This window comes from Protopterus annectens, chromosome 2.part1 (assembly GCF_019279795.1).
Source record: "Protopterus annectens isolate FY-2018-M chromosome 2.part1, PAN1.0, whole genome shotgun sequence".
NCBI classification, from domain to species: Eukaryota; Metazoa; Chordata; order Ceratodontiformes; family Protopteridae; genus Protopterus; species Protopterus annectens.
This window is the reverse complement of record NC_056729.1, coordinates 512,606,504-512,630,662: the sequence shown is the minus strand read 5'-3', so window position 1 is coordinate 512,630,662 and position 24,159 is coordinate 512,606,504. Positions and strand designations below refer to the sequence as shown.

The 24,159-nt window shown below is 45.7% G+C and overlaps 1 protein-coding gene across 1 annotated transcript in view; it reads left to right on the top strand.

Annotated features, from left to right (window-relative positions):
* TACC3 (transforming acidic coiled-coil containing protein 3) overlaps positions 1-24,159 on the top strand; it is a 1,197,606-nt gene that overhangs the window by 933,667 nt on the left and 239,780 nt on the right. The window contains exon 11 of the mRNA XM_044063460.1: positions 6,233-6,393. Coding sequence (XP_043919395.1) covers positions 6,233-6,393 — 161 coding nt within the window. The remainder of the gene's footprint in view (positions 1-6,232; positions 6,394-24,159) is intronic.

The window sequence follows — 24,159 nt, the reverse complement described above, 5'->3', positions numbered from 1 at the left end:
CCTCAGACCCATTCTAGACTTGTCCGCCCTGAACATGTTTGTCCCCAAAGAAAGGTTCCGGATGGTCACTCTACAATCTATTCTCCCCTTAATGCAGGAGAACGACTGGATGTGCTCTATAGACCTCAAGGACACATACTACCACATTCTAATGGGCAGACAGTCCAGGAGGTTCCTCCGCTTCTGGCTAGGGGCCAGTCATTACCAGTTCAGGGTCCTTCCGTTCGGACTCGCCTCAGCCCCCAGGGTGTTCACCAAAGTCATGGCAGTGGTTGCGGCCCACCTGAGCCTTCAGGGCATAAGGGTCTTTCTGTACCTAGACGAATGGCTCCTCTCAGCAACCAACAGGCATCAACTTTGTATCGCGAGGGACTATGTTCTGTCTCTTGCCGACAGCTTGGGCATTTCAGTCAACATACTGAAGTCTTTTCTTCATCCTGTGCAAGCATTAGATTTCATAGGAGCCAGGCTAGATTCCCGATCTTCTCGGGCCTTCTTGACCTCGGACAGGCTGTCCAGCCTCTCACTCCAAGATGTTCTCCGCACCAAAGCTCTGCCGGCGGAGTTAGTCCCGAGAGCACTAGGCTCGATGGCAGCGGCTATCGGCCTCTCTCTCCATGCTCACCTAAGGATGCGTATATTACAGTGGACACTCCAAGTTCAATGGTCACTGTTACACCATCCATTGAATACTCCCATTCCCCTGAGCAGGGTTTGCAGGGAATCCCTCCTTTGGTGGCTTCACTCCCCAGAACTCGGGCAAGGGAGACCCTTTATGATTCCCCCTCCCCAGGCCACGTTAACCATGGATGCTTCTCACCTAGAGTGGGGGGGGCATTGTTTGGGCAGAAACGTTCAAGGTACGTGGACCTTGTCGGAGACCGCCTTGCACATAAATGTTCTGGAGATGAGGGCAGTGCTTCTAGCGTTGCAGGCTCTCCAAGACCTTCTACCTCTAGGAGCGATTGCAATACAGACAGACAATAAGTCAGTGGTCTGGTATATAAACAAACAAGGGGGAACCAGATCCTACCCTCTTTGTCGAGAAGCCATGAGAGTTTGGGAATGGGCGATATCCACCAACCGCTTTCTGATAGCAACGCACATTCCGGGACGATCCAACATCCTTTCGGACAAATTGAGTCGAGTAATTCTCAGTCCTTACGAGTGGTGTCTCAATCCGAAAGTTGCGAAGGAAATTTTCCACAAGTGGGGTTGGCCTCGCTGTGATCTGTTTGCTACTCCCCAAAACACAAAATGCAGCGAGTTCTTCGCAATTCTTCCCCCAGAAGGGGAGAGCCCCAGAGACGCTCTGATTCATGCTTGGCCTCCCGGTCTACTCTGCTTATCCTCTGCTTCCACTCATGGCGAAGTTCATTCAGAAAGCCGCACGGTTGGGGAGCACAATTATCCTCATAGCCCCATTCTGGCCTCGTCAAATCTGGTTTCCATACCTGCGGTCTCACGGTCTGTCCTCCCCTTTAATCCTGGATCCCATTCCAGATCTGATCTCGCGCCCAACAGGGTGCCCAACACCGAACCTGGTAAACCTCAAGCTCGCGGCTTGGTTGATCCATTTCCACTAATGGCAAGGACTCCCGTTATCTCGTCACCAGTGAAAACTATTCTGGTAGCAGCTCAAAAACCGTCCACCAGGAAAATCTATAATAGCAAGTGGAAACGATTTTCTATCTGGGCTAACAGCCAGGGTCTCAACCCTTTTACTGTTCCGATTCCTACAGTCTTGGATTTTTTGGCCATGATATTTGAACAAGGGGCCAGTGCATCAACAGTGAAAGTACAGTTGGCAGCAATATCCCATTTTCATGTGGGAGACGGATTAGGATCCCTAGCGTCTACAAAATTGTATAAGACATTCTTGCGTGGAGTTTTCTTCTCAAGCCACCTGTGAAATCCGTGACTCCCCCTTGGGACTTTACCTTTGTTCTGCAAGCCTTAACGAAACCTCCTTTTGAACCTGCAGCTTCTGTACCTCTTAATTTTCTGTCCTGGAAAACAGCATTCTTGGTAGCCATAACTTCTGCTAAAAGGGTTTCAGAGCTCCAAGCTTTGTGTATGAAACCTCCCTATCTTATTTTTCACAATGACAGTGTGTCTCTCAGGACTAACCCATCTTTTTTACCAAAAGTGGCATCTGTGGCAAATATCAATCAGACTATCAATCTGCCAGTGTTTTTCAAGAATTTTCAAAATAAGGGAGTATACATGTTGCATACACTAGATGTACATAGACAGTTGCGTTTTTACCTGCACAGGACCAAAGATGTTCGTAAGGCTGATCAACTGTTTGTGTCATTTGCTCGTTCATCCATGGGAAAACCTATCTCCAAAGTGACACTGGCTAATTGGATTTGTCAATGTATTTCTCAGGCTTACAAGGCATCGGGCAAAACAACCCCATTTAAAATTCGTGCACATTCCACACGGTCCATCGCAACTTCTGCAGCCTTCTGGTCCAGGATGTTGTTGGACGACATATGTTCAGAAGCCACTTGGTCTTCTGCTCATACGTTTATTTCTTATTATAAGCTGGACATGATATCTAGAAGCAGGGCGTCCTTTGGCTCCGCTGTGCTTCGGAATATCCTTCCATAGGCCACCCAGGTTTCTTTGTTTAGGTAGCTGGGGACTCTGTCCCACAGGCTGCAGAACAAATGAAGTAACTACTTCAGATTTAGAAGTTATGTACTCACCATAACGTTCCATCTGAGTAGGTACTTCATTTGTCTGCAACCATCCCCCCTGCCTTCCCCCTAACCTGTATCGGGTTTCTAGGATCATTTATGATTCTTGAGAATAACTGAACCTGTTTATTACAGGTTTACCAGGTGATACAGCAAAACCGATCTGAGGTAGTGTGGTGGTGACAGGGGATTATGGGTAGAGGGGAGGAGCTAGGAGCTCAGATCTTGAAGCTTGGGAAAGCTGCCGGTCGGATCCGAGACCCACAGGTTGCAGACAAATGAAGTACCTACTCAGATGGAACGTTATGGTGAGTACATAACTTCTAATTCATCTGCAAGCACAATTCCTGCCAGGAGAGAAAAACACACTGGCAGACCACTTAAGCAGAAACATCATGGATCCCCACGAATGGGAATTGAATCCACAAATATTCAGAATGATAACACAGAAATGGTGGAGCCCGGACATAGATCTGTTTGCATCCCCAGTAAACTGCCAGCTACAAAAATTCTGCACAAGGAGTTACCATCCACAAGCATGGAAAGTGGATGCCCTCTCATTCAGCTGGGAGAACCTACAAGTATACGCTTTCCCACCACTACCTCTCCTGCCAAAGGTACTCATAAAAGCCAGGCAAGAAGAGCCAAAGATGATTCTGGAGGCCAGAAGGCCTAGTACCAGAAAAGCCTATTTGGATAAATGGAAGAGATTCTGTGCCTGTAACCAAGCTCACAGCCTTGACCCCCTTGTCCCAAACATTCCTCAGATACTACAATACTTAACTGAGATGCTGGGCAAAGGCCTCTCCTCCTCATCCATCAAGATTCACGCCTCTGCCATCTCTGCTCATTACAACACGGATCCACCAATTTTTTCTAATCCTCTGTTAAAACAGTACCTCAGAGGGGCTAAAAACATAAGACCGCCCTGTAGAGCATGTTCTCCAACTTGGGGCCTCAACTTTATTTTGGAAAAACTAACTTTACCTCCTTTTGAGCCAGCTAACACAGCAAAATTAAAATATATATCTTGGAAAACTGCTCTGCTCCTGGCAATAACATCAGCACGAAGAGTTTCAGAATTACAGGCACTAATGGCAGTGGAACCTTTCCTCATTTTCCACCAGGACAGAGTGTCTTTAAGAACTAACCCTACATTTATGCCAAAGGTGGTATCCAGTGTGGCTCTAAACCAAACTATTCACCTGCCAACTTTTTATCCTAAACCACAGAATAAAGGGGAGAGACTACTGCACTCTTTGGACATTCACAGGCAGTTACGCTTCTACTTGGACAAAACCAAAGCTTTCAGAAAATCTGAGCAATTATTGGTAGCATATGCTGCAGGAGCACAGGGAAAAGCCATTTCAAAACAGACTATTTCAAAATGGATAGGACATTGTATACGTTTCTGCTACACATACCATGGAAAACCTGTACCTAGCAGCATTAGATCTCACTCCACCAGGGCAACAGCTACTTCAACTGCCAAACTCAGGGGAGTACCTACCCAAGGATATTTTGGAAGCAGCAACATGGAGTTCTGTACATATGTTCACCAAGCATTGCCATCTGCCTCTATACTCTAAATCCAGAGCTAGCTTCGCCATTGCAATGCTGCAGGGCCTTATAGCCACCCCTAATGCATTATACAACCAGCCACCCTACCTCAGCTTTGGGATTCTACCCTAGTGTAATGACTGCAGCAGTGTAACACGATGAACATAGTACAGTTTTGTACCTACCATAAATGTAGATGTTCGAGTGTATACACTGCTGCAGTCCATGTTACCCTCCCTCCTTCCCCTCTTACTGGCTGGTACGTACCTATGGCTTCTACCCTTACTACCTTTGGGGAGTATTTGCTGGTAACTGTAAGTTGTTTTTTGCTTTTCTTATGTATATTTTATTAGTAATTGGAATTGCCTACCTATTTAGAGGCACCTGACATCTGGGGCAAGAAAAACTGAAGAAAATTGCATTGGCTGCATCTTGTATACCCCTGTTACACTGACGTCGGGGAGGAGGTGACAGCAACCGACGCCGGATCAAGACTTTGGAACTCAGGCCGACTGGGGAACCGCCTGACGGCAGGATAACCCAAGTGTAATGACTGCAGCAGTGTATACACTCGAACATCTACATTTATGGTAGGTACAAAACTGTACTTTTCAGCCCACTTACCTCTGGACCTTTCTTTGTATTTGATTATCATTGAAACAATTATTAAAAGAAATGTTGCTCCTTTGATGACCACGCAGAAGATACCTTAATCTAACATGGAACATCAACGCGTTTATTACAGAAGCTAATCCTTGGCTACCTTTAAGCCAGCTGTTTTGTATACCTCAGTGCTTGCCTTTGGTAGGTAGTCTGTTAGTTGTGGCATCTGCTGAAAGAATCTCAGAATTACAAACACTGATGTCCATAGAGTGTTGTATTTGATCCCCCTCCTCCACAAACACACGCACACAAGGGCAGGGTGTCCTTTCACACCAGACCCTCATTCACGACAGAAGTATTGACTAAGATTTCCTTAAGTCTATCCATTCACCACTACCTCGTGGTTTTCCTTAAACCCCTGAATAATTGGAAATGAACATTGCATTGTTTGGACATGCAGAGATTTCATTTGAACCAAAAAAAAAAAAAACAGAAAATGAGAGCAAATGTTTGTGTGTTTTGCGAAAGGCAGGGAGGGGGATGCATTTAAGAAAATGCCATTAGAGCGACTTGCACCAACTAGGGCCCACAGCATTCCTCATAAGGATAAGTAGCCACTCGATTTTAAAAACAGCTTAATTGGGCCTCTGTCCTGTTGCAACCAAGGGCAGGGTTTGCATTTGCTGTACTGCAAAAATGTGCTTTCCTAAAAAGCTTGGGGCTAACCAATCACCCTCCGGCAGAGTTTTTTTGGGCGTCATCCCATTAATAAGGACTGCTACAGAGTGTATTACAGTGAACATACAACAGTTGTGCTGGAAAACTCCAGTAATTGTAGATGTTTGAGTAAATTCACTGTGGCAGTCCATATTCTCTCCTGTCATTGCTTCTGTCATCCTTCTGGTGCATCCTGGTGCCAGTGTGAGTATCCTATATTACTTTGCTATTCACCTGCCTCACATTTCTTTCAGACTCTTCCTTCCATGGACTTGCACAAACTTTGAGAGGAAGATTGGTGCCACCTGAGTGGATGTTTTCAGGGAAGTACTCCCTTTTTTGGCTTATTAATGCTCTGGAGGGAGGCTTCATGTCCAGCCAGGGTAGGAAAGATTGGTTTGGCTGGCACCCCTCTTACATCACCAGTAGGTGGGAGGAAGTCTGCCAAAAGCCACTGGGGAAAGATACTGTTTTGAAAGTCGGACCACCCCCAAGCAGGATATTCCCCTGAGACTGCAGCAGTGAATGCACTTGAACAGCTGCAGTTGTTAACACAGTTGTGCTTTGTTTCCAACCTTTATTACAGTGTATCTCTGGTGTACTGTTTGCTTTTTGTCTTATTTTTTTTAATTTTGTATGTTTTCTAGAGGATTACCTAAAACAGAAAGAAAGTACCACTGCTGAGATAAAGAAACTGCAAGCAGAGAAACGTCAGGCTGTAGCTGAACTGAATGCCCTTGAAAAATCTTTCTCTGATATGTTGAAACGAACAGAGAAGCAGAAGGAAGTAATTGAAGGTTACTGCAAAGTAAGTATTAATGTTTGTGTGTGTATTATTGAAATATTTAACATCCTTTACTAACAACTTTGAAATATCATGGATACTTGCTAGATCAAAGACTGTGCTGATAGCTGCACCTCAGTTTTTATTTCTCAATTTTGATTTTGTTCAAACCTTTGGAATCCCAACTGCTGACCTCCGTATTAGTTAACACTTAGTGATGAAAGCATTGAGCCCCTCACCCACCTCTGGTTCCTTCTGATCAAAGCGTTGAGGCCCTCACACACACCTGGTTCCATCTGAGCCAGCAAACCTGAAGCTGGAGTAACTCTGACTACAATTTAAATCTTTTCTGCTCCTTTTTGTTGCTCTGAATCCAGTCATTGGATCATGCTGTCTAACTCTTGATTCCTAACGCCATGTAATTGTTAATGTTGAGGCAGTCTTTTTTTTTTTTTTTTTCCTAAGATTTTTAAAAAAAAAAAAATTCTAAATTAATAGAGTGAAATTGTGCTTTTTCACACGCACTGTAGCAGTTTTTTAAGTTAACTTTATTCAGTTTAGTGAGCTTTTTATTTACTATGGTCTGTAGTTGTAAAATGAGAAGCATTTGTGGAAAACATGTTACTTCCAGGAGTGTTGCACACTTTTATCTTGTAATCTAGAACAGAACACAGTGCCCAACATAGTGATTGGTGTATTTTGATAGTGTTAAATTTAGATGTTCTTCGTGTTTCACTGTTGCAGTCATTACATTTGGGTTATCTGCTTACAGTAGCCCTCTGTCGGCCTGATTAACAAAGTCTTGGGTCCTGCGTTGGTTGATGTCCCTTCTTCCATGATGTCAGGTCGTTGGGGGTATAAAACATGCAGCCGACTCCATTACATCAGTCTTTCTTGCCATGCGGTGCCAGAAGCAGTTCGCAAGTGCCAGTCGGCCGACTCCTGAAGTTTTAATTTTCGAGTTTCAGAACCGAAGTCTTCAACTAAACCTAAGTATCCCGTTAGGGAAACTTTTTCTTGCTCCTTACCAATGTCAGTAAAAGTTAGTAATTGCATTATATAGTTAAGTCTTCTGCCAAAATAATGAAATGCAAAATTGTACCGACGCTTAATAGTGCATTGGTTAAATCTAGCACAAAACCGACAACTAGCAACATCATGGTCAGGGCCTAGGCAAGGAGTACCGGAGTTTATAAAAAGCGCAAAGAAAAGGACAGGCACCCGAGGTCCAAAACTGATGACGAGGCTTCTGCTACGCCTTTCGCCGGTTCTCAGTGAGGTGCTTTCGCGCAGTCCCTGACGCCCGCTACCTCAGAGCTACAGGCCGCTTCCGACTCCCACGTGGAGCCGACTAGGCCGCTGGGAACTCGTGGTATTGGACACTCTGAAACTATTCCCTCAGATGGGTCTGGAGCAGCTGAGCAGGCATCTGCTTCTGAGGGTGTTTTCAGGCCTACACAGTTGTATGTAAAACCAACTTCAGTTTCAAAGGCAAAGACTAAAGCAGCTCTAAAGACAAAGAAACAAGTACAGCATTCTCCTGGACAGGCCTCCATGCCCAAAAAACAGATGCGTAAAATGGCCGAAGACCTAATTACTTTGATCAGGGGTTCCCATCCCCTCCCTGATAAGAGGTCTAGGCAAGAGATAGAATATGCATATTCAGATCAGGTTTCCATTTCCTCTGAATCCTCTTCTGACCAGGAATATTCCTTTCCTCCCTATGAGGATTCTGATGCTGAAGAATCTATTCCTTCAGCCTCTCCTCCTGAAGATTATTCTTTTGGGGAAACCCTTTTCCACTGGGAGAGCCAAGATTACTCAGAATCCAAGAAAAGGCTCAGAGACTTACTTTTATTACCTCATCACAGGCCCCTTGCTATTCCTCCTGTTTTAGACATTGTAGATAATGTATTTTCAGAGTCTGGACTGTCTCCTGACTCTCTGCCACCAGCTCCTGTTAAGCCAGACAGATACTACATGGTTCCTGATTCACATACATTTCTGTATAAAAACCCTGCTGCAGACCCAGAAACGATCTCTCAGGGTCCCAAAGGAGTCAAGGTGTCAACTGCAAAAAAACCTATACCCTCTGATAGGGATTCAAGGGCCCTGGACAGATGGGGGAAAAAGATTTATGCTTCTGCTCTTGGCTGTAAGAGCTTTAAATTGTCAATTTCATATGCTTAAATGTCAGCAGTATCTAATGTCTCTTCTTAAACAAAAAATATTGACAAATTCAGAATGTGCAGAAAACAAAACAAATGCAGGATTTATTGCATGCTGCTGAACAAGTAGGAAAGCATACTTTGCAATGTGGTTTTGATTCTATAGAGGCCTCTTGCAGGGCCGCTGTTACAGGTTCCGTCATTAGGAGACATGCTTGGTTAAAAGAACAGAATCTGCCAGATCATGTTAAAGCAAAATTATTAGATGCTCCACTACAGCATGATACCTTGTTTGGGGTTAAAGCAGAAGAGGTTTTGAAGAAAATGGAGGACAAAGCTAAATCTATGCAAACAGTCAAGGATTTCTTACAGGTACAGCCTCCCAGATTTAGCAGGAACTGGCCTGCAAAGAATTGGTCCTTTCCAGTGTCAGACCACAAAGAGGTAGATACGGACACCCCAGAGGCAGATCACAGCCCCAAGGCTCATACATGCCTAAACAATGGGGTGCTTCAACCTCCAAAAGCGGAGAAGAAAAATCACAGCCATAGAGGAAACAGTCTCAATGACTTTCCCCTGCCAGCACCAAGCACTTATCTTCTGGCAGCTCCCTTGGGGGGAAAACTAGCACTTTTTGCTCAAAATTGGCTCATGATCACTCAGGACAAATGGGTCTTAAATATCGTATCACAGGGCTACAGGTTCCATTTTTACACCCTGCCAAGGCCAAACGGTATGCCAGACCTGCCACACAATCGATGGGCAGATGCACAAAAACAAGTTTCATCCCTCATGGACATGAGGGCCATTCAGCAAGTACCACAGCAAGAGCAGAGACGAGGATTTTGCTCAAGGCTATTCTTGGTGCCCAGAAAGGAAAAAACCTGGAGACCAGTACTGGACCTGTCTATGCTGAACACATTCCTGGACATTCCAAAATTCAAAATGTTAACTCTGCAGCAGCTTCTGCCCATGCTGAGAAAGAAGGCTTGGCTTTTGACTTTAGATCTAAAAGAGGCATACCTGCATGTGCCAATCAGGCAATCATACAGAAGATACCTCAGATTTATAGCTGGGTCAATACATTACCAATTCTCTGCACTGCCCTTTGGCTTATCTACTGTGCCCAGGATCTTCACAAAGTGCCTGGCACCATTAATTGCTTTTTGCAGACAGAGGAATTCAAATATATCCTTACTTGGACAACTGCCTTATTCAAGCAGAGAACAAGGACACTCTACTACAGCATCTGGCATTTGTAAAAATATTACTAGCAGGCCTAGGGTACACAGTAAATAAAAAGAAATCAAAACTCGTACCCTCTCGAGATAATATTCCTGGGTGCAAGCTTAAATACAACTGCCCAGATGGCTTGTCTCATGCCAGACAAACGCAGACAACTGACTACTTATTTCAAAATGTTGGCAACAAAGACCAAGTTATCTGCAAGAAAAATTCTGCAGGCTTTGGGCTTCATGGCATCCTGCATTCTGCTAATTCCATATGCAAGACTGCATATGAGGAAACTTCAATGGTATCTAAAAAGTGTTTGGACTCAACATTGCCACAGCCTGGAAACGATAATTACCCTCATTCCCTGCCTGCAGCAGGAGTTTCGGTGGTGGGCAAAAGCCTGTCACCACAACACGGGACAGCCATTCACCTTACCCACAGCCAGGCAGACATTGACAACAGATGCATCAGATTATGCCTTGGGGACACACATGGCAGGAAGATGTATTCAAGGCACATGGTGTGCAAGTCAAATGCATCTACATATCAATCAAAAAGAGATGCTAGCAGATGTTCATCGTGCATACAGCTGCAGTCATAACAGATGGGTTCTCCTGCCGTCAGGCGGGTCCTCGGTCGGCCGAATTCCAAAGTCTAGGTCCGGCGTCAGTTGTCATCGCTTCTTCCCTGACGTCAGTGCAACAGGGGTATAAAAGAACCAGCCAACGCCATTTTCTTCAGTCTTTCTTGCCGCGCGGTGCCCGAAGCAGAAGCAGTTCGCAAGTGCCGGTCGGCCAGCTCCTGAAATTATGAAAATTTTGCAACCGATGTCTTCTTGAAAGCTAAGTACCCTGTTTGGGAAACTTTTCTTGCCTCAGACCGATGTCAGACAAAGTTAATAATTGTATTTCATGTGGGAAGCAAATACCACATAAGGATTTTCATTCCCTCTGCATTCCTTGCTTAGGCCCAGACCACGACGTCTCGGTCTGTCGTTTTTGTGCTACATTCAACAAACGCACCATTAAGCGTCGGGCGGAGTTTGCCCAGCACTATTTTAGCAAAAAATTTAACTATATTATGTCGTTGGATACTCCGACTCCAGTTTTGTCTAAAAAACGCAAAGATAAGGACCAACACACTAGGTCCGCGGCCTTTACCGACACCACGCCAAAGCCGACTACAGGTGGTCCGGTTCTCAGCGAGGCACCTACGCAGCCCCTGCCTACCGACGACATTTCATTGGCAGTGTTTACTGTGCCCGAGGTCGCAGGCTCCTCGGCCCACACCCCGACTACAGATACCGAAGCCACTCTTGGTGGTGAAACTCAAAATGTAGACAGGTCTGCCTCCTCTCAAGGTGTCTTCAGACCTTCCTCTTCTTTTTCCATCAAGACTTTCACTAAGTCTAAAGCAGCCATGCATTCTAAGAGACAAGCTACACAGGGCCCCTCTTCAGGCCCCATGCCTGAAAAACAGATGCTTAAAATGGCTGAGGATTTAATTACTCTTATCAGGGGTTCTCAACCCCCCCCCCCCGGACAAAAGGCCCAGAGTGGAGGAAGAATCCCCCTCCTCTGACCAGGCCTCCATTATTTCAGAGCACTCTGATGAACAGGAACATTCTTACTCCCCTTTTGAAGATTCTGATGCAGAGGAGTCCATTCCCTCTGTCTCTTCCCCCCCCCCCCCCAGAGGATTACTCATTTAGGGAAACCTTGCATACATTAAGGGAACACTTCCATTGGGAAGACCAAGAGTACTCAGATTCCAAGAAAAGGCTTAGGGATTTTCTCTTGCTACCTCAGCACAGGCCTCTGGCTGTACCTCCGGTCTTAGACATACTAGATGATGTGTATTCGGAGGCCTGTCTTAACTCGGACTCTTTACCTCCAGCCCCAGTCAAGCCTGACAGGTACTACCGGGTGCGTGACTCACACCAATTTTTATACAAAAGTCATGCGGCTGACCCAGAAACTATCTCACAGGGCCCCAAGGGAATTAAGGCCTCCACTGCTAAAAATCCATTACCTTCCGAGAGAGATTCCAGATCTTTAGAAAGGTGGGGAAAAAAGGTGTACACCTCGGCCACCTTAACCATGAGGGCATTAAACTGCCAGTTCCACATGTTAAAGTACCAACAGTTTCTGTTGTCACAGTTGAGAAGCAAAATGTCACAACCTGAACAACCAGACTTGAAGGAGTTGCAGGATTTGATGCATAGTGCAGAACAAGTGGGTAAACCTACCTTGCAATGTGGTTTTGATGGTCGAGGCCTCGTGTAGAGCTGCTGTTACAGGATCAGTCATACGTAGACATGCCTGGCTCAAGGAGCAAACCTTACAAGATCATGTCAAAGCTAAATTACTAGATGCCCCTCTACAAAAGGATGTATTATTTGGTGTTAAAGCTGAGGAGGTATTAAAGAAAATGGAGGAAAAGGCTAAATCAATGCAAACAGTGAAAGATTTTCTACATGTACAAGCTCCACGTTTCAGTAGAAATTGGCCTTCCAAAAATTGGTCCTTTCCAGCCACGGACAGACCCCAAAGAGGTAGATACAGGCGCCCGAGGGGCAGAGGGCAATCTCAAGGATCGTTTAGAGGCAAACAATGGCAAGCTCCTACACAAAGAGGTGGTGAGGATAGTTTGCAGCCATTCAGAAAGCAAGCCCAATGACTTTCCCCTTTGCATGCCAAGCAAGGCTCAAATGGCAGCACCCTTAGGCGGAAAACTGGCATTATTTTCGAAAAATTGGCATATTGTCACAAAAGACAAATGGATCCTGGACATTATAAACAGAGGCTACAGATTCCATTTTCACACCCTTCAAAAATGAGAGGCATGCCAAACCTGCCACACAATCAAAGGGCAGAGGCACAAAGACAAATTTCAGATCTCATGGACATGAAAGCTATTCAAGAGGTACCTACTCAAGAACAAGGTCAAGGTTTTTATTCCAGACTATTCCTGGTACCAAGGAAGGGAAAAGATTGGAGACCTATTTTGGACCTATCCATCCTAAACACATTTTTACTCGTACCAAAATTCAAGATGCTCACATTACAGCAGCTTCTTCCCATGCTGGGCAAGGAGTCTTGGCTGGTAACATTGGACCTCAAGGAGGCATGCCTGCATGTCCCAATCAGACAAAATTGCAGAAGGTACCTCAGATTTCTTGCAGGTTCATCCCATTATCAATTCTCTGCATTGCCCTTTGGCTTATCTACTACGCCCAGAGTATTCATGAAATGCCTGGCATCAGTAATTGCCTACTGCAGACTTCAAGGGATACAAATATACCCATATTGATCCAAGCGGACAGCAAGCACATACTTCTGAAACATCTGGCTTTTGTAATAATGCTGTTGAATTCTCTGGGGTACACAGTCAACAAAAAGAAATCAAGGCTAATACCCTCTCAGAAAATAATTTTCCTGGGTGCCAACTTGGACACACACACCCAGATGGCCTACCTCACGCCAGAGAAATGGGGGCAACTAACTCAATACTTCAGAAAACTAGCAAATTTCACCAGGCTGACTGCAAGGAAAATCCTGCAGGCTCTGGGATTCATGGCATCTTGCATCCTACTAATCCCATGTGCAAAGCTGCATATGAGGAAACTTCAATGGTACCTGAAAAACCTATGGTCTCAACACAGCCACAGTTTGGAAACAATAATACCACTAATTCCATGTCTTCAAAAGGAATTTCTGTGGTGGGCTCAAGCATGCCAAACAAACACAGGTCTCCCATTCTGCAAGCCTCAAGCAAATCAAGTCATCGCAACAGATGCCTCGGTCTACGCCTGGGGGGCGCACATGACAGATCGGTGCATTCAGGGAAAGTGGTCCCAAAAAGAAAAGCACCTTCACATCAATCAAAAGGAAATGCTAGCCGTAATAAATGCTGTTATAGCTTTCAAAGACCTTCTACATCCAGGTCAACTATTGATAAGGACAGACAACACCACAGTAATGTGGTACATAAACAGGGAGGAACCCATTCATACCCCCCTATGCAGGCTGGCCATGTCACTTTGGAACATGGCTCTGGAATTACAAATCGAACTTCAAGCACAGTACTTGCCAGGCAAGGAAAACACGCTGGCAGACAACCTAAGCAGAAATATGACAGATCCACACGAATGGAAGTTGCATCCTCAAGTTTTTACAGAGGTAATTCAAGCATGGGGAAGGCCAGACATAGATCTCTTTGCCTCCCACAAAAATCGCCAATTGACAAAATTCTGCTCAAGGACTTTTCATCCACAGGCCTGGAGAGTTGGACGCTCTCTCTTTCAGTTGGACAACAATGACGGTTTATGCCTTTCCACCTCTTCCTCTGCTGCCCAAAGTTCTGTTAAAAACCAGAGCAGACAGACCAAAGATGATTCTCATTGCTCCAGACTGGCCAAGACAGCACTGGTACCCACTCCTGAGGAGCCTTACGCATTCCCCACCATGGACCCTACCTCTAATGCCTCTTCTTCTGACTCAGCACAGCTTCAAAACTCTTCAGAGTCAGCTGAAAACACTCAATCTGGCCGCATGGAAGATACCTTAACATCACAACAGACCCTACTCTCCAAGGAGGTGCAGGATGTCATTTTGGAGGCCAGAAGGCCGTCTACTAGAAAAGCTTACTCCGCAAAATGGAAACGGTTTAGTGCCTGGAATGAGAAAAAGGGCCAGAATCCTGGAAAACTGAACTTACCTCAAATATTACAGTATCTAGCTGAGCTGCTAAGCAGTGGACTTTCATTCTCCTCCATCAAAATCCATGCCTCAGCCATTTCTGCAGAATACAACACTGATCCACCTTTATTCTCTCACCCCCTCTTAAGACAGTTCCTCAGAGGGGCTAAGAATATAAAACCCCCAAGGAAACAACCAATACCTGCTTGGGACCTCAGTTTCATTCTAGAAAAGCTGACCTTGCCTCCTTTTGACCAGCTGCCTCAACAGATTTGGAATATTTGTCCTGGAAAACAGCTTTCCTTCTGGCTATCACCTCAGCTCGCAGGGTATCGGACCTACAAGCCCTCATGGCTGTGCAGCCTTTCATCATCTTCCATCAGGACAGAATTTCCTTACTAACCAACCCGTCCTTTATGCCAAAGGTGGTATCCAGGGTAGCTTTGAATCAGGCTATCCACTTACCTACCTTTTACCCTAATCCTCAAAACAAATGGGAGAGACTACTACATTCCTTGGACATCCACAGACAGCTGCGTTATTATTTGGACAGAACAAAGCCTTTCAGAAAATCAGAACAGCTGTTTGTGTCCTATGCTATAGGAGCTCAAGGGAAGCCAATTTCCAAACAGACAATCCCAAAATTGATAGCCCACTGCATACGCATTTGTTACTCTTTTCATGGTAAAACTGTACCTGCAGGCATCAGATCTCACTCCACAAGGGCCACAGCTACCTCTGCAGCTTTCCTCAGAGGAGTTCCTACCAAAGATATTTTGGAAGCAGCCACTTGGAGTTCTGTGCATACCTTCTCCAAGCACTACCACCTACCATTATACTCCAAAACTAGAGCAGGCTTTGCCACTGCAGTCTTGCAGGGCATCCTGGCTCCTCCTAGTTCCACTTAGTGCCTACCACCCCTTTCTTAGCTTTGGGATTCTACCCATCTGTTATGACTGCAGCTGTATGCACGATGAACATAGTACAGTTTTGTACCTACCATAAATGTAGATGTTCGAGTGCTAATATAGCTGCAGTCCAGGTTTCCCTCCCTCCTTCCCCTCTTGGGACAGGCCTATTGGCTAACGCCTCCTATTTGCTTGCAACTACTGTATTTTGATTATATTGCATTGCTTTATTACATAAATGTATGTATTGCCTTCCTTCTGGGGGCACCTGACATCTGGGGCAAGAAAAACTGAAGAAAATGGCGTCTGCTGGTTCTTTTATACCCCTGTCGCACTGACGTCGGAGAAGAAATGACGACAACCGACGCCGGACCTAGACTTTGGAATTCGGCCGACCGAGGACCCGCCTGACGGCAGGAGAACCCATCTGTTATGACTGCAGCTGTATTAGCACTCTAACATCTACATTTATGGTAGGTACAAAACTGTACTTTCTAAATGCCCTGACAGCCTTCAAGGATCTACAACATCCAGGACAACTACTGATAAAGACGGACAATACCACAGTCATGTGGTACATAAGCAAGGGGGCACACATTCCTACCCCCTCTGCAGACTAGCCATGAACTTGTGGGACACAGCATTGACTTACCAAGTACATCTGCAAGCACAATTCCTGCCAGGAAGGATAAATACTCTGGCAGACGAACTAAGCAGAAACCTAATGGATCTCCACAAGTGGAAATTGGATCCGCAAGTCTTCAGCATGATAACAAGGAACTGGGGATGCCCGGACATAGACCTATTTGCCTCTCCTCACAATTGCCAACTACAAAGATTATGCACAAGGACTTATCACAAGCAAGCATGGAAAGTGGATTCTCTGTCTTTCAGCTGGAAAAACCTAACAGTGTATGCCTTTCCTTCTCTGCCTCTCCTCACCAAGGTACTCCTCAAGGTCAGACAAGAGAGGCCAAAAATGATCGATTGCCCCAGACTGGCCCCGCCAGCACTGGTACCCAATCCTAAAGAGCTTGTCCCAATGCCCAGCTCGGACACTACCTCAAATTCCTCACTTATTGACTCAACAAGACAGACAGATACTGCACAGCCAACTCAGGACCATAAACCTGGCAGCATGGCAGATAATGTAGACATTCAAGACACACCTCTTTCTAAAGCATTTATGGGTGTTATTTTGCAGGCCAGGAGGCCTAGCACCAGAAAATCTTATGCAGAAAAATGGAAGAGATTCTGTGCTTGGAACCAGGCACAAGGTTTTGACAAGACTGTTCCAAATATTCCTCAGATTTTGCAATACTTAACTGAGATGCTGGATAAAGGCCTTTCCTTTTCATCCATTAAAATTCATGCCTCTGCCAGACCTCGGTGGTGGTGCTGCGGTAGCGTTGTCGCTTCACAGTAAGATGCTGTCCGGTTCAATTCTCAGCTAGAGCGTCTTCTGCGTGGAGACATGTGTGAATGGGCGTACCTTCGTTGAAGGTTGTGCGTCACGCCTGGCCAGCCAGTACGTAAAAAGCAACTGCCAATCATTAGCAGACCGGAGTTCCACTGTGGCGACCCCTAACCAGGAAAAGCCGAAAGACACAAATAAACCATACAGAACCACCTATTTTTTCTCATCCATTACTAAGGCAGTACCTCAGTGGGGCCAAAAACATAAGACCCCCAAGGAGGGCACCAATACCTGCATGGGACCTCAGCTGTTTCTTGGAAAAACTTACACTGCCTCCTTTTGAGCCAGCCTCTGCAGCTGATACAAAATTCTTATCCTGGAAAACAGCTCTGCTTCTAGCAATAACCTCCGCTAGACTAGTCTCAGAGTTACAGGCACTCATGGCTGTGGAACCTTTTATCATTTTCCATCCTGACAGGGTTTCTCTGAGGGACAAACCCTTCATTTATGCCTAAGGTAGTGAACAGTGTGGCCCTTAACCAAACAATTAACTTGCCTACCTTTTTACCCAAACCCACAGAATAAGGGTGAGAGACTTCTGCATTCTTTGGACATTCGCAGACAGCTACGCTTCTACTTGGACAGAACCAAAGCTTTCAGAAAGACTGAACAACTTCTAGTAGCATATGCTGCAAGATTACAAGGAAAGCCTATCTCAAAGCAGACGATTTCAAAGTGGATAGGCCACTGCATTTGTTTCTGCTATTCACAGCATGGCAAATCAGTGCCTAAGGGCATTTGGCCACATTCCACCAGCGCAGCAGCCACTTCAGCAGCCTTCCTCAGAGGAGTACCAATCCAAAGACATCTTAGAGGCTGCAACTTGGAGTTCAGTGCATACTTTTACAAAGCACTATCACTTACCTCTCTATTCTAAATCCAGGGCAGGCTTTGCCACTGCAGTTCTGCAGGGCCTGATAGCCTCTCCTAATCCTATTTAGCACCAGCCTCCTAACCATAGCTTTGGGATTCAACCCAATTGTAATGACTGCAGCAGTGAAACACGATGAATATAGTACAGTTGTGTACCTACTATAAATGTAGGTGTTAATGTATTCACTGTTACAGTCCAGGTTACCCTCCCTCCATCCCCCTTTTCCTTGCTGGGACTTATCTGTACTTCTCTATTCTATACAACCTATGTGGTGTATTTGCTTGTAGATGACAGAAAAGTTGATTTTTGGTTATGCATGCTTTTTGGCATTAGTGGGCCTACCATTTTAGGGGCACCTGACATCTGGGGCAAGAAAAACTGAAGAAAATGGCGTCGGCTGCATCTTTTATACCCCTGGCGCACTGATGTCCGGGAGGAGGCGACAGTAACCGACGCCGGACCTAGACTTTGGAACTCAGGCCGACTGCGGGTAGCCTGCCAGCAGGATAACCCAATTGTAATAACTGCAACAGTGAATGCACTCTAACATCTACATTTATGGTAGGTACACAACTGTACTTTCTTTGCCAATTCCCCTTATGACTGCTCTACTCTCCGGTAATACCATCAAAGAGACTTTAGTCCAGAATCAGAAGGACGGGAAGACACTGTCTGCCGTCGGAACCTTCTTTTCGAACCCTCAAAGTTCCTTTTCCCAGAATCAGAGCGGGCCAAGATGATGTGGTTCTGGAAGTCACAGTATTCCCGGAACACTCAGGGCTGTTCTTTCCCCAGAGGCAGAGGGAGACAGAATGGATGCCAGCCCAGAGGCAGACGGGGTCCGAGGAATTTTGGGTCTCGAACAGGCCTGGACAGTAACCCTGAGCGGTTGTCCTACTACTCTACTCTAGAGGCAGTCAGGTGGCAAAGGAGTCCGTAACATCAGACTGCTGGGTGCTTCAGATCATATTTAGTGGATACTCTCTCCCCTTTGTGGTTCCTCCCAAACACCACCCGGCCAACCTATGAACCATACCACCCACACAAAGGGAGCACAGGAAATTTCCAAGCTGCTAGGAAAACGAGACATCAAAACCAAAACATAAATCAAAAGCAGTCCACCCAGATCAGTCTGGATTGGGCTTCTACTCCAGGTTCTTTTTGGTGCCAGAGAAAATGGGGGACTTGAGTCCCATCCTGGACCTATCTACCCTGAACCTGTCAGTTGCCAAAGAAAAATTCCGGATGGTCACACTACAGTCCATCCTTCCGTACCTGCAAGAGAGCAACTGGATGTCCTCATTAAACGTCCAGGATGCTTACTATCACAAAAAGATGCACAGAAGCTCCAGGAGGTACCTCCGCTTCTGGCTAGGAGTCGATCATTACTAATTTTGAGCCCTACCCTTTGGTCTCACCACAACCCCCAGGGGGTTCACCAAAGTAATGGCAGTGGTAGCGGCTCACCTCAGGCTTCAGGGGATTCTAGTCTATCCGCACTTGGACGATTGGCTCCTCCCTGCTCCCAACTGGCGTCTACTTTATCAATCCAGGGTATTTCCCAAAGCTTGCCCTGCATTTGGGGATCACGATCAATGCATCCAAATCACTTCTAAATCCTGTCCAGGTGATGGAGTACATTGGGGCAAGCATCGTTACAGTGCAAAATTTTCCTGACCTTGGAGAGAGTACAAAACCTGAGGATGCATGTCAGTCTGATCTACCCCTCTCATCTTCCATCAGTGGAGTCAGTGTTGAGGGCCTTAAGTTCAATCATGGCGACCATAACACTTCTTCCGTGTGCCAGGTTACATATGAGAATTCTGGAGAGGATTCTAGCTGTTCAGTGGTCCCTGTTGGAACTTCCATTGTCGTGTCCAATACAACTCAGTCGAGTCTATAAGTCGTACCTTCTCTGGTGGATGTGTTCTCTGGTCATCTTGGAGGGGTGACCCTTTGTTCCTCCCCCTGTCCAAGCCACAGTGACCACAGACGCCTCCCAGCTCGAGTGGTGGGGGGCATTGTTCAGGCAGGACAGTCCAAGGCCTGTGGTCCCCTGTAGAGACCAGCTTGCGCATAAACATTCTAGAGATGAGGGTGGTCCTTTTAGCGTTGCAGGCCCTTCATGCCATTCTTCCTCTGGGAACCATTGCAGTTCAGTCAGACAACATGTCACTGAACTGGTAAATTAACAAACAGGGAGGGACCAGATCTTAACCCCCTGTATTGCGAGGCCATGAGGGTGTGTGAATGGGTGATCTCCACCGGTCGTTTTCTCATAGCAACGCACAATCTGGGATGGTCCATTTTAGTGGACAGGTTGTTGGACTATTCTGATGCCTTACGAGTGGTCTGTGAATCCTTCAGTAGTAAAGCATATCTTCCTGGAGTGGGGTCAGCCTTACTGCAATCTCTTCGCATCTCCTTCCAAAGCGAAGGGCAGAACGTTTTTCACTCTGAACCCCTTTCCAGGAGAGTCCCTCCGAGTTGCTCTAGTCCATGCTTGGCCTCCCAGTCTTCTGTATGCTTACCCTCCAGTACCTCTTATTCCGAGCTTTCTACAGAAAGCTTGTCGACTGGGGAGCAAAGTGATCCTCATTGCCCTGTTTTGGCCTCGCCAGGTATGGTTTCCCTTCCTTTGGTCTCACCTTCTGGCTCCACCCTGGATCTTGGATCCCATTCAGGATCTGATTTCACACTCATTGGGGGTTTCTCATCCGATCCTGGACAGTTTGAAGCTTACAGCTTGGCTTCTCCGGATGTTCTTCATGTTTCACTGTTGCAGTCATAACATTAGGGTAATCTGCTGGCAGGTTGCACTCAGTCGGCATGATTAACAAAGTCTTGGGTCCTGCGTCTGGTGCTGTCCCTTCTTCCATGACGTCAGGTTGTCAGGGGTATAAAACGTGCAGCCAATGCCATTACATCAGTCTTTCTTGCCATGCGGTGTCCAAAGCAGAAGCAGTTCGCAAGTGCCGGTCGGCCGACTTTTGAAATTTTTGTTTTCGAGTTTCAGAACCGAAGTCTTCAACAAAAGCTAAGTACCCCATTGGGGAAACTTTTTCTTGCTCCTTACCTATGTCAGTAAAAGTTGGGATTTGTACTGTATTCCTTGCCTAGGCCCTGACCACAACGTGCCTTGCTGTCTGTTTTGTGCTAAATTTATTCAACGCACATAGGTTCATAGGTTGGTACTAGGCTATCAGCCCTAGGGCCTATACAAGCCTAGCCATAACAATTCCCTGGCTATTTCTTCCCACATTATTTTTAGACGATTAAACGTCTGTATATTTTTGCTTCTAAATATTTTGGCTCAAGATTTAATTATCCAGAAATGTCGTCTGTTAGCAATCCAGCTACCGGAATACCTAAAAAAACGCAAAGTAAAAGAGACAGTCTATGTCCAAAACCGATGATGCTTCTCCTAAGCCAGTCGCTGGTTCGCCGATACTCAGTGAGGCACTTTCGCAGTCCCTGATACCTGCTATTTCTGATTCGCAGGCCTCTACTGAGACCCATTCGGAGTCCGGTATGCCGAGAGATGTTTCATTTATGGAACCCGCAAATGTCTCTACCTTAGACGGGTCTGGAGACGCTGTGCAGGCGCCGGCTTCTGAGGGTGTTTTCAGGCCTATAGTTTTGTATATTAGACCGACGCCATCTTCAAAACTAAGGCCAAAATCTAAATCTATGTCTAAAAAACTGGCTCCTGGGCCACATGTGCAGGCCCCCATGCCTAAACAACAAGTGATCAAAATGGCTGAAGATTTAATTATTCTGACCAGGGGTAGCCAAACCCCTTCCTTCTGAGAGGCCTAGGCAAGACATTGATTATGAATCTTCTGAATAGGACTCTATTTCTTCTGACTCTTCTAATGAACAGGATTTGTCTGTTCCTACTTATGAGGACTCTGATGCAGAGGATTCCATTCCTTCTGCCTCTCCCCCCTGATGATTTTTCTTTTGGGGAAACTTTGCATGCCGTAAGAGAACATTTTCACTGGGAATGTCAGGATTTCATTGAATCTAAAAAGAGACTTTGGGATTCTTCTACTTCCTCAGCATAGGCCTTTGGCTATACCTCCTGTTCTAGACATCGTGGATGATGTTTTTTTTCAGAATCTAGTACGACTCCTGATTCTCTGCCTCCTTGTAAGCCAGACAGATAGTACAGGGTTCCAGACTCCCATAAATTACTTTTCAAAAACCCTGTTGCTGATCCTGAAACAATTTCTCAGGGTCCCAAGGGCATTAAGGCTTCTTCTGCCAAAAATCCTACTCCTCCTGATAGAGATTCCAGGGCGCTGGATAGATGGGGTAAGAAGGTTTACACGTCTGCAACCTTGGCAATCAGGGCTTTAAACTGTCAGTTTCATATGCTTAAATATCAACAGCATATCATGGGACTACGTAAACAGAAAGTGATGTTAATCTCCGACTGTGTGGAAAATAATGAATTGCAGGATTTATTGCATTCAACTGAACAAATTGGAAAGCATACCTCGCAATGTGGTTTTTGATTCCTTGGAGGCCTCTTGCAAGGCTGCTGTAACTGGATATGTGCTAAGAAGGCATGCTTGGCTCAAAGAGCAAACTCTGCCTGACCATGTTAAAGCAAAATTGTTGGATGCTCCTTTACAACAGGACCGTCTCTTTGGTAGTAAGGCTGAAGAAGTGTAAAAAGGAAGATAAAGCTAAATCTATGCAAACTGTGAAAGATTTCTTACAAGTGCAACCTCTAAGATTTAGTAGGCACTGGCCTACTACGAACTGGTCCTTTCCAGTCCCCTCGAGAGCCGCTCAAGTCAAATCAAGACATTCCAAAGGCTTCAGGTTTCAGTCACAAGGAACTTTTAGAACAAAACAATGGGGTGCCTCCACCTCCAAATCTGGAAGCAACAAGGCACCTCCCTATGGTAAAAAGTCTCAATGACTTCCCTCTACAATCACCAAGCACTTGCCTCTTAGCCGCCCCTTTGGGGGGGAAACTAGCACTTCATGCACAAAACTGGCAACTTATTACCCAGGACAAATGGGTTTTAAATATAGTATCCTAAGGATACAGATTTCACTTCCACAATTTGCCAATCCCAAAGGATGGCCAGATCTGCCCCCAAATCAGTGGGCAGAGGCCCAGAAACAAGTTCTGTCCCTCATGAACATGGGGGCTATTCAACCAGCACCAGAAGAGGAAAAGGGACAAGGTTTCTATTCCAGACTTTTCCTAGTACCCAGAAAAGACAAATCATGGTGTCCAATTCTGGACTTATCCACTCTAAACACATTTCTGGACATTCCAAAATTCAAGATCCTGACTCTTCAACAGTTACTACCCATGCTAGGCAATGATGCCTGGTTGGTAACTCTAGACTTAAGAGCCTTACCTACCTATCCCAATCAGGGAATCTTGCAGAAGATACCTCCGCTTCAAAGCAGGCTACTTGCATTACCAGTTCTCATCACTGCCCTTTGGCTTATCCACTGTGCCCAGAGTCTTCACAAAGTGCCTGGCACCAGTAATTGCATTTTGCAGGCAAAGAAATATTCAGATATATCCATACCTGGACGATTGTCTAATTCAGGCAGAAAACAAGAACATTCTTTTAAAACATCTGGCGTTTGTAAAAAGGGTTCTAACTTGTCTAGGGTACACCATAAAGAAAAGAAATCACAACTGGTACCCTCTCAAAAAATTACATTCCTGGATGCAAGCTTGAATACAACTGCCCAGATGGCTTGCCTTACACCAGAAAAGCAAATTCAATTGATGACTTACTTCAAACAGGTGGCCACAAAAACCTTGCTATCTGCAAGACAAATTCTGCAGGCCTTGGGGTACATGACCTCTTGCATTCTTCTAATTCCATATGCAAGACTGCATATGAGGAAACTTCAGTGGTACTTAAAAATGTTTGTGGAGTCAACATTGTCACAGCCTGAAAACAATGGTTCCTATTATACCTTGCCTGCAACTAGAGTCCCTATGGTGGACAGAGTCCTGCCACCAAAACAAGGGACTGCCATTCACTCCAACCCCTGCCTCCCAAACCCTAACAGACGCATCAGACTATGCTTGGGGGGCTCATCTGCCAGGGAAGTGCATTCAGGGCAAATGGAGCCCAAATCAAATGCACCTACATATCAATCAGAAAGAGATGCTAGCTGTACAGAATGCTCTGATGGTGTTCAAGGATTACCTTCATCCGGGACAACCACTAATAAAGACAGACAACACAGTTATGTGGTGCATAAACAAGCGGGGGGGGTACACATTCCTACCCCCTTTGCAGACTAGATATGGCATTGTGGGACACTGCCTTGACCTATCAGATACAACTACAAGCTCAATTCCTGCCAGGAAAGATAAATACTCTGGCAGATGAACTAAGCAGAAATCTTATTGACCCACACGAATGGAAACTGGAACCAC